This window comes from Solanum pennellii, chromosome 6 (assembly GCF_001406875.1).
Source record: "Solanum pennellii chromosome 6, SPENNV200".
In the NCBI taxonomy this organism is placed as follows: domain Eukaryota; kingdom Viridiplantae; phylum Streptophyta; class Magnoliopsida; order Solanales; family Solanaceae; genus Solanum; species Solanum pennellii.
In genome coordinates this window covers 29,590,282-29,602,268 of record NC_028642.1, presented here as the reverse complement: position 1 = coordinate 29,602,268, position 11,987 = coordinate 29,590,282, and the positions used below count along the sequence as shown (strand labels likewise).

Genomic DNA, 11,987 nt, shown 5'->3' with positions numbered 1-11,987 from the left:
CAGATATAAAGCTATATTGGTTGCTTGATGTTTTTCTTAAAAATATGGCGAAGACTACAAAGAAACCTTCAGTCCAGTGGCTAAGATGATCTCAGTTCGAGTTGTACTAGACATTGAATCCTCATATGATTGGAAAATATGGTAAATTGTCGTGAGGAATGCTTTCTTATAAGGAGAACTTGACAAAGATACTTATATGGAGCAGCCACCTGGGTATGTTTCTAACTTACATCCTGATTATGTTTGTAAAGTTAAAAAACTGGACTCAACCAAGCTCCACGAGCATGACATGGAAAATTGCTCAATATCTATATTTTTGTGGCTATATCACATCACATTCAGATCCTAGCTTGTTTGTTAAGACATAAGAAGATTTGCATGTGGTTGTTCTCTTGTATGTGGATGTTATGATAATAACAGGAAACAATGATGATGAAGTTGCAAGACTCAAGAAGAGCTTACCCTAAGATTCGATATCAAGAAATTGGGAGAATAACATCAATTTCTTGGCTTAGAGGTAACAAACACAAGTAAAGGGGTCTTTGTTACCCAAGGAAGGTATGCTAAGAAGCTTGTGGACAGGTTTGGGGTGAAACAAAGCAAAAAGTGATCTATGCCTTTGGAGACTAGCACGAGGCTAAGGCGTGAAGAAGGCTCACTTCTTGTAGATCCCAAGCCTTATCAAGCTCTAGTTGGAAGTCTCCTGTATTTGTCTATTACAAAGCCAGACGTTGCCTTTTCTGTTGGATATGTCAGCAGATTTATGTAATCACCAAGAAAGCTGCACTTGAAAGCTACAAAGAGGAACCTGAAGTATATCAACTCAACATCAGATATGGGCCTATTTTTTAAAAGAATGAATGACTTGGTATTAATCAAATATACTGACGCAGATTTTGGTGGTGATATGAATAATCGAAGATCAACATCAGGCTATATCTTTCTCTGTGGTGGAACAGGTATTTCTTGGTGCCATAAGAAGGAAAACTCAGTTTCTTTGTCAACTACAGAGGCAGAATATAAAGCAGCAGCCCTTACTTCTGAAGAATGTGTATGGCTACAAAGACTTGCCGACGATTTGCATCTATCTATATCAACTCCAACTATGATCTTTGGAGACAACCAAAGTGCCATCAAGCTCGCAAACAATCTAGTATTTAACGCAAGAACTAAGCACATTGAGGTGGAACATCATTTCATTCGAGAAAAAGTTCTTGATCAAACTTTATATATGTCGGAGGTACGAAGTCGGGAGAATATTGATGATATCTTCACCAAGTCAATTCCAAAAGCTTAATTTGAGTTTCTCCACGGCAAGATTGGGAAAATTTCAAAAATTCACTTTAAGGGGGAGTGTGAAAAAAGTTAAAGATGATTTTTTGAATAACATAGATTTCTCTAGAATGTCCTAGTATAGAAACTTAGAAATTATCTTGAACAAATATCTAGAAATTCTACAGTAGTTATCTTAAGGAAATATCTAGATATTTTCGAGTAGTTGCTAGAAGATAAGTTCACTAGAACTTTCTTATGGATGTATCTAGAAGAGTTTCTAGAACCATCCCTAGACAAGTATAAATTGGAGATGACCTTCTACATTTGTATTCAAGGAAAAATCAAAGAACTCTTATTCCATTACAAAGTTCTTCTTTCCAAATACCTTTTTAACTATCTAGCTTCCTCTTCTTCCTAAGTTGAATCTTCTGATCTTAGTTAACGATCTTGAGCTAGCAGAAGGTTCACAAGTTATACTTTTCTTCTGCTATTCTCTACATTTTTTCCTTTCGCAGCTTAAGAGTGATTAAGATATCCTAAAAACTTTTAGTTGAAGCACTATGTTCTGTTTGTACCGGCGAGGACATGCAACTTTGCTGAAATTATTGTTCACTACATCGTAGGTAATGTGGAGGTGACTTTTTTTGAAGATGTACATGTTTTGGGTCTTAACTGTAAAATACCTCCTCCTTTGGCACTCTGATATATCTTGCACTCATATATAGCACTAAAGAAACCAAGGCAGTTTTCTCCAATTTTTGTGTTTGTAATACATAAATGTATCTTATAAATATGGCTATGTATGAATTTTTAATAAAGATTAAGTGTTAGAGTAGATGAACTCACTCCCTTTCTATATTATCCTCTTTTGTTTTGTTTTTAGAAGAACTAATAATATATCAATAGACACTATTATCTAGACACAATATTATTGTTATCCAAAGGTATAAAAGCTAATCTAAGTCAGAGACAACACTAAATTGAAATTCCAACTATATCTGAAAACATGCTGCTAATTCAACTGCCAAGTCATGATCCTTCTGCCCTATCACTTTATGAGTTGAATTACCACATGTGACATGAGAACTGAAAAATTAGAAACCATTGTTTCAAAATTATGAATAGGATTTCATGTAACACCATATAAATGAACTAAGACTACAAGAGAGATCTTTTAAAAACTATGTTGGTAAGTCAATATGCCATTTTCTGTTAGATTACCTCAAATTCGAATTTTAGTAGACATTTGCATCTATTTAGATTTGATATCTCAGTGTATGATAGTTAAGAATTGATGAAAAAAAATACCAGTTCAAACACTCTATATAGTGTTGTCATGATTGATGAGGTAGTGTTGTTTTATTTCTTGAAGATTTTTCCTTTCTTGTGTGAATTTCATTGTCCATATGGATATAAGAACTAAAACCTGAAATTTGATAAAATAATTGTTGAAAAAATGTTTCTATTCTCATACTGAATTTTCATTCCAAGTCTTAAAAGAAGAGAGAATCACTGATAATACAAATATTTACGAACTCTTTAATAAGTTTTGCTCTCTTATAATATAATAAATTCTTACTTGTACTAGAATTTCTTCTATAGTCCTATATTACCTTGCACGTAACAATATTACCTTGCACGCAACAATGTTATTATAATCAAAAACCTTGGAAACATATGTCTTGAGAAAGTTAATTAATAGGGCAAGAAATGTGACAAGACAAGTGGATATCAATTACTTGTTATATTTTCTTTTGAATATTGGTAATAGTTGAATTGAGTTTGTATTGTTTGTTTTAAGTTAATTTGTATTTTCTTGCTAAAAATTTGTAGTTGTGTTGAGCAAATGACTTTACTGTATAGATGTCTTAATACTATATTAAATAAAAATCTTACCTTACTTAAGTAACTGTATAACCATTCCAATTCACATGCTTACAAGGTACAGTTTTATATATTGTTCATGTTTCTCAGAGACAACATCTATATCCGACACTCAGCAGACGGGAAAATTAGGTGTCGCATCGTAGGGGGGGCAATCGTATGCTACATGATCTGCATCAGAGTTTCAGATTTACATGTATGTTAATATGCCACTTTATGTTAAGTTGTTTGAGGTAACTTCACATGAGTTTAGTTGATCTTAGCAGTTATTTATATCAATTTACATTTGACGCTTCATCTTAGTGCGGTTGTTTCGAATCATGAGATGAACATCTTTCTTCACTTTGATATTAATTAAAATTGATCAGTAATATTCTCAAGAATGGAACAAGGATTACAACCACCAAATGACCTCCAAAATCAGAAAATTTTGCAAAACTAAAAGTAATATTCTACGTTGCATCAACATGTGTTAGAATCTATGCGTCCACTTATCATTCAATGGACCAGGTCCCTTGACACATAAACAAGTATGAACAGAAAGTAAATGCAATTTAACAACACAACAATTTTACGTGGAAACCTCCTTGCTTAAGGGAGTAAAACCATGACCTGTCTCACATGATTTTCACAACTGTTTCACAATCATTGTAAGCAAAAGTAAAACCAGTTACGCAAATGTGAGAAAAAGTTTTTAATCTCACGATCAAGCAATAACTCTATTGCTTGATAAGCCTAAGTAGAAGTTATTCTACCCACTAAGCTATCTCCCTAGACAACTTAGAATTTCAACACTCACCACACTGCTTCCTTTATAGATTTAGGAACAATTTACAATGTAAGACCAAAAGAATATATTCTCAAACAACTACACGATATGCACCGAAGTTTTCAGTTGTTATTGAATATTTCTTCACTTTAATTTTCTATAGCCTTTGCAAATGTTCTTGAGAGTGCTTTTTCAAGTTGCAAAAACTAAGGAATAATGTTACGAAAAGTGACATTGTATAGACAAGCCTCTTTCCTTAAACTTGTGTCATTGGTTGGAAAGATCTGACTTTTCTGACGCCGTTGGGAAATGTGCACCCACTTTGTGTACCTTTTCCAGCTGGCAGTCAACGAGCTATTCATGTTGAGAACCTGGTACCTTTACAAGGTCCCTGAGTTTATCACATCATCAAAACTCATGTTGAGATTCTGGTACCTTTACAAGGTCCCTGAGTTTTTCACATCATCAAAACTACAAATAACATTTTCCCCCTTTTTGATGATGACAACAATACTCTAGACACCACTCCAGCTTCATAACAAGTTCCCCCTGAATTACTTGTCCACCCTGTATTCCCCCTCACAAACATTTCCAGCTACAACTTATCAGTTAAAATTCCCCCTTTTGGCATCATAAAAAAGAGATACAGTAAACCAATAGTATCAACAATAATATCATAGAAGACCAAAGCTTTATAGCAATCAAACACAAAGGAAAGCGTTCACAAGAGATAGTAGCTAGAACACCAGGGGAATGATATAAATAGCATTTAAAGATAAATATTTCATACATTAATAGCAAACTGAGAATACAATGACAAAAAGACAAGCGACACAAGGAAGACACAGAAAAAGATTGGAACAGACTAAGAAGGGGGAGGCTGATGAGAAAGGGACTGAATAATGAGAGTGAGGCTATCATTTGCAGCATCATTATCCTTTATTGCTTTTTCTTGCAAAGCAATAACCTTGGCCCTCAGCTCTGCATTTCCCTTTCCAGGGCTTGAACCACAAAAGTACCAGGTCCCTCTGTCTGTGCAGTGAGCAGCTCAGCTTTGAGAATAGCAATTTCAGCATCTTTTCCACTCAGTCGCATAGTTAATTCTTCAACTTCATGCTTGAGTTGGTCCTGGTCTTCTATGAGTTGAGCCATTTTTCTCTTGGGATTTCCTTTCCCTTCAGTGCACTCACATTCAACCAGAGTTTTTTCTGAAAAAGCCTGTTTCACTGTACCAACCTTGCCAACGCTAAGTGGAATATTAAAGTATTTGAATACTTCAGTGAGAAAGTATCCATATCCCATTCCATGTATTCCTTTCCGCTCAACGACAGTCTTGTACATATGTTCAAGCATGATTCCTGGAAGATTCAGAGGTTCAAATTTTTACAACAACTCCATCACATACAAATCAGCAGAAGTAGCTGAGGTCCTCTTTTCAGTTCGAGGAAGTAGAGTTTTGTTGACAAACTCAAAGACCAACTGATACTCACTTTTCATCACCTTCTTAAACACCCCTACACACTTTGTTGTGGGAAGCTTCGAGACCAATGCCACAAACTCAACTGAACATGCTTTCCCAATCACAGACCTGATACCATCTCGAGGTGTACCTTAAGAATTTTCCCCAGCAGAAACTCATCCAGATGCACTGCAATGTCATTCACTCTGGTATGGACACTTCTTCCTGAAATTGAATGTTGTAGTAAAATTCACGCACTTCCTCTTCATGAAGAATCGGAGATTTTTTGTTGAAGAGATGCATCCATAAATGAATCTCCACCATGTCATGAAGAGATTCCATTCCAGGAAGGTTGATTATTCCCATGTCAAAAACTCTCCCAGCCAGCACAGACTGTTTTCTCAAATTGTCAACAGTTTCTTATTTGTTGACCTCCTCTTTAACGTTTCTTTGGGTACCAGGTCCCTGTGACCTTTTCCTTTTTCCTTTAGAACTCTCCTTTGTGGATTTTGTTTTCTCAACCTTTTTGGTATCTCCTAACTTTTTTTTTCCTGATTTCTTCTTCCTATGCCTCTTTTCTGTCTCTTCAACAGACACCTCTATGACATCAGACTCAGGCATTTTAAAATTTGACACTTTGAATGTTCTGGCACTCCTGATTTCTGCTGTAGACCTTGTACTAGCTTTCAAACTATCAACCAGCAACTTTTTAGCATCAGATTTAGTAGTAGGTCTCCTTCTAGGCACTTCTTCCACCACCTTTTCTTTTCCCTTTTTTGATACACTGACATCTCTCCTTTCAACCTTCCACTAAATAGATTCATCATCACTAGCTAAATCAGAGGAGTTAGAAGATGGATACATCCCAAAGTCAGGAGTTTTATCAAAAATGGGCTGAGTCTCTCTGATCTCTTCACCTTGAAAAGGTTCATTTTGTTCGACCCTGACTTCCTCTCTCATCATAGCAAGACTTTCAATCACTAGCTCTTCACTTGCAGCAAGAACATTTGACTGAGAAGATTTGTTCCTTGGCAAATATCCTTCAAACAAAGTATCTGAAAGCATTTCAAGATGAGGACCAGGTCCAGTAGGAACACTTGAGCTGTTCAGATCTATGGAGTGAAATGGATTTTCGGAAATATCTTGGGAAGAACTTGACGGAATGTTAGACCTAGACCCTACTGCTGAAGGAGAATAGAAGGCAACAGGTTCAATCTCACTAAGGGTTGTAAGCATTTGCTTAGAGGCGGATGAAGGATCAGACATTTTGTCAAGAAGAAGAAAAGGGTAACAGCTTTGAAGAGAAAGAAAAAGGGATAAAAACTGATTTCGTCTTTTTTCTCTTCTTCCCTTTTCTTTTATAGTGAAGGAATGTTGCAAGACGGATTAAGAATTAAAAAGGAAAGAGGAAGAGTTTAAAAATAGTTGAAACGCTGCCAGGTCCCTTGATTTGACGCGTCACTTGAAAAGTAAGCGATGGGACTAACGGTCAGAATGACCGATGACTGACACGTGGCTTTATCAACTATCACTTTTTTTCAGTTTAAAGTTAATGTACAAATGCTAACCTCGACTAGGACCAGGTCCCATAACACAGCTTTATCATCATTCCTCAACTGTTCTAGCCATGTCTTTGCTTTTCTAGTCCTTCCTGAATGTATACCTACAATAGGTACCAAAAATGATCTAACTCAGATAATATATTATTGACACAAAGGATACCTACACTGCAAGATTAGCCATCAAAGGAATTCAACTATTGAATATTTGGAAATCAGTGTAAAGTCATCATGCCCAACTTCAACCTATTACTCTCAAATTGATCTTTTCTAAGAGCCTTGGTGAAGATATCTGCAATTTGTTCCTCCATTGGACAATATGTTAGCACAATATTTCCCTTTTCAACATTGCCTCTCAGAAAATGATGTCTAACATCAATGTTCTTAGTTCTCTTGTGTTGAACTGGATTCTTTCCCATACTAACTGCACTAGTATTGTCGCACATCAGGGGAATAGCCTTGATGATTATACCAAAATCCTCTAATTGTTGATTGATCCATAACAATTGTGAACAGCATACAGCAACTGCTACATATTCAGCTTCTGCTGTTGAAAGAGCTACAGAATTCTGTTTCTTAGTTCCCCAAGAAATGAGTGAAGATCCAAGGAAATGGGCCATTCCAAAAGTACTCTTTCTGTCAACTTGATAACCAGCAAAATCAGCATCTGCAAAACCAACAAGATCAAAAGTGTCACCTGTTGGATAGAAAAGGACCAGGTCCCCTGTCTTCTTCAAATATCTTAGAATACGTTTTGCATCCTTCAAGTGTGAATCACGAGGACATGCTTGGAATCTAGCACACATTCCAACACTATATACAATGTCAGGTCTGCTAGCAGTCAGATACAACAAGGATCCAATCTCCTATACATGGTTTGATTCACAAGAGAATCAGATTCATCTGCTATAAGCTTGGAGTTTGTTCCCATATGAGTATAAATAGGTTTAGAATCAAACATATTGAATTTCTTCAACAGCTCGTTAATGTACTTCTCCTGACTGATTGAGATTCCACTTGATGATTGCTTGATTTGTAGCCCCAGAAAGAAGTTCAATTCACCAATCATGCTCATCTCAAATTCCTTTCCCATTAATGATGAAAATTCTTCACACAAATGCTCCGATGTAGCTCCAAAAATTATGTCATCCACATACACCTGAATAATAAGCAATTCCTGTTCTCTTTTTAATAAGAACAAGGTATTGTCTATTTTTCCTCTTTTCAAACCATTTTTCAACAGAAACTTTGACAACCTTTCATACCAAGCTCTAGGGGCTTGTTTTAAACCATATAGAGCCTTATTCAATCTGAACACATGATCTGGTAGCTCAGCATCCTCAAACCCAGGAGGTTGTTTAACAAACACTTCCTCTTTCAGGTCTCCATTTAGAAACGCACTTTTGACATTCATTTGATACAGCTTGAATCCCATGAATGCTGCAAAAGCTATTAGAATTCTGATATCCTCCATCCTTGCAACAGGAGCAAAGGTTTCATCATAGTCTATTCCTTCCTCCTGATTGTATCCTTGAACAACTAATCTGGATTTGTTTCTAGTAATCACACCATTTTCATCAAGTTTGTTTCTGAAAACCCATCTGGTTCCTATCACTGTTCTGCCAACAACTCGAGGAACCACGTACCACACTTTACTTCTTTCAAACTGATGAAGTTCTTCTTGCATCGAATTGATCCAATCTGCATCACCTAGTGCCTCTTTCAAATTCTTAGGATCAATAGATGATATAAACGCTGAGAATGCAACTAGATTCCTTGTTTTTGATCTAGTGTGAATTCCAGAATTCAAGGGTGAGATAAGATTATCAAGTGGATGTGATGAACTACGTTTCCATCCTAGTCTCAAAGTCGACTGGTTCAGCTGATCAGTATGTTCTTCCTCTTCAAGGAGCTCATCATAATCTGGAGAATTTGAGGTATTCTGACTGGAGTTCCGAATGATACCAATTCCCTCATCACATTTTTCAACTTCAACAGTCTTTTCAGATAGACTATGATTATCATTATCATTGTCATTCCTCAACTGATCATTTCCACCAGCTTCACTTTCTTCAATTTTCTGTTAATTAAACAGCTTAATCAACTCATCTTCATCATTTGATGCATCACTATTCAAACATCCATCTTCATCAAACACAACATGAATACTTTCTTCAATACACTGAGTTCTTTTGTTGAAAACTCTGTATGCTTTACTTGATGAAGAGTATCCAACAAACACTCCTTCATCACTTCTAGGATCAAATTTTCCTAGATCATCTTTTCCATTGTTCAGCACAAAACATTTGCAACCAAAAGCCCTAAGATAACATAACATAGGTTTTCTGTTGTTGAGAAACTCATAGGGAGTCTTATTCAATAAGGACCTTATCAGACATCTGTTAGTAACATGAAATGCTGTGTTGACTGCTTCAGCCCAGAAACTTTGAGGAAGATTTGACTCAATAATCATGGTCCTTGCAATGTTTACCAAGGTTCTGTTTTTCCTTTCCACTACTCCATTTTGTTGAGGAGTTCTTGGAGCAAAAAAATTATGACTAATACCATTCTCCATGCAGAATTGGTCAAGTTTTGAGTTTTCACACTCAGTTCAATGATCAGATCTAATTCCAACAATCACTTGATTCAATTTTGTTTGAATCATTTTGAAAAACACTACCAATTCTTCAGGTGTTTCTGCCTTTGATCTTAGGAATCTTGTCCATGTGTACCTTGAGTAATCATCAACTATCACCAGAATGTATTTCTTTCCATTTCTACTTTGAACCTTCAAATGTCCACATAAATCCATGTTTAACAGCTCCAGTACTCTTGATGATGTTACTTGCTTCTTTGACTTGAAGGATGATCTGATTTGTTGTCCTTTGACACATGCTTCACAAATTTTGTTTTCACTAAATTTTAACTTTGGCAAACCTAGGACCAGGTCCTTTGAAATCAGTTTATTCAATAAAGATGAGCTCACATGCCCTAGTCTTCTATGCCACAGATTAGCATTTTCATTTTGAGCACTAAGACATGTCAGATCATCTCCATGAGACGTTTCTAAGTTAGCCACATACATGTTTTTACTTCTAAAGGCAGTAAGAATCACTTTCTTTGTAGTTAGATTAACCACAGTGCACTTCTCAGAAGTAAACTTCACTTCATTTCCCTTGTCACAAATTTGAGATACATTCAAAACACTGTACTTCAATCCACCGACATGATGCACATTATCAATTGATTCTCCAAGTGATTTTCCCACCTTACCAACTCCCAAAATATACCCCTTCTTTCCATCACCAAAAGAGACACCTCCTCCCTGAAGTGTCTTGAGTGAGAGGAAATTTTTGATATCACTAGTCATATGTTTTGAGCATCCACTGTTCACATACCAACATTGACTGCTGCTCCTCTCTCTCACCAGCAGCAAGAATCACTTGTTAGGCTTGGGAACCCATTTCAATTTGAGTTCCCAGAAGGCAGACAAGGGAGTGATCAGATTGTTTCTAGTCCAATCGGGTAGTTTTAGAATCCTTTTGACAAACGATTTTGGAGCAGAATCAGATCCTTTCTTTGAAAACCTTTTACTTGAAAATTGTATTGTGGGACCAGGTCTCTCTTTTGATACTCTTTGCTTCTCTGTATACTTAGAGAGTCTTTCATGAGATTTTCTCCAGGCAGTACACTCTTCTTTTAAATACCCATTTTTACCACAATGAAGGCAAAGCAAATTGTCAGACACAAAAACATATTTGCTGTGAGGATTAAAGGAGGAGTATTATTCAAACTTCCTAGACCATTCTTATTGAAATTACTTTGATTTGTTACATTAGACTGCAGCTTAGAAGATTTTGTCCACTTAAGAGATTTTTCAAGTTCATCCTTATGTTTGACAATATTTCTTTCTAAGTTGTTGCTCTTCTCCAAAGCCAGCCCAAGATTTGTCTCAGAGGTTTTCAGTTTTTCTTCAATTTCAACTTTTAAACCATTAGACTTTCCCTTTTGCTTTTCAGCTTCTTCATTTATCTGATGCAACTATTTTTTAAGTTCTGTCTTGTCAAATTCCAGAGAAACCAGTTTATCTTCCATTTTCAGCAATTTCTCTTCCATTTTATATTTGTTTTCAATCAAACTTTCAAGCTCAGCATTCATAATATCTCTTTCAGAAGTTAACTCAATTACTGAATCAATTTTAAGAGAATAAGTATTCAGATCATATTTCATATCAAGAAGAGTTACCTTGTCCTCCTCTTCTTCATTTTCTGAATGATCCATGAAAGCAAACACTCATTGAATATGGTTTCCTCTTCATGAACCACCACCATTGACACATCACTTGGTTCATCAGGATCTTCTGAGTCACTTGAGGAATCTCCCCATGCAGCAAGAGCCTTTTTGACCACATAATCAGCAGCAGCTTTTCGATCATTTTTATTGAGTACCAGGTCCTTTCTCTTCTCTTTATCACTTCTTGATTTTCGATATTCTTTGTTTTCAGCTTTGAGTAAAGGATAATCTCTTATAAAGTGCCCAGCTTTTCCACTTTGTAACATGTATCATTTTGAGTGGCAGTTCGAGGAACATTTGCTCCCTTTTTAAAACCTTTGTTCTTTCTCACAATCTTCTGAAGTCTATTGATGATATAAGCCATATCATCATCACTGGAGTCCTCTTCAGATTTGTATTTCAGCATCAAAGACTTATCTTTCTTGACTTCCTTCTTTGACTGATCATGATTTCGATTCATCTCATGAGTTTTTAGATTTCCAATGAGAGCATCCATTGTTAACACTTTGCTTCAGTAATAGCATCAACCTTACTTTCCCAAGACTTGGGAAGGATTCGAAGCACTTTCCTAACTTGTTTGCTCATACTGATAGGTTCTCCAAGGCTTCTCAACTCATTTGTGATGGATGACAATTTAGTGAACATTTCATGAATAGTTTCACCTTCTCTCATTTGGAAATTTTCATACAAAGAGGTGAGCATATCAATCTTTCACTCTTTTACTTGTTCAGTTCCCTCATGAGCTGTT

General features: G+C 36.1%; 1 protein-coding gene across 1 annotated transcript; it reads right to left on the bottom strand.

The window, feature by feature from the left end:
- Window positions 1-9,557: 9,557 nt before the first annotated feature.
- On the bottom strand, window positions 9,558-11,735 carry LOC107022234. Its single transcript, XM_015222905.1, has 5 exons — window positions 11,555-11,735; window positions 11,238-11,450; window positions 11,027-11,133; window positions 10,664-10,978; window positions 9,558-10,121 (listed from the first exon to the last, which is right to left on the bottom strand). The coding sequence occupies exons 1-5, from the start codon at window positions 11,733-11,735 to the stop codon at window positions 9,558-9,560; spliced, it is 1,380 nt and encodes a 459-aa protein (XP_015078391.1).
- Window positions 11,736-11,987: the final 252 nt, after the last annotated feature.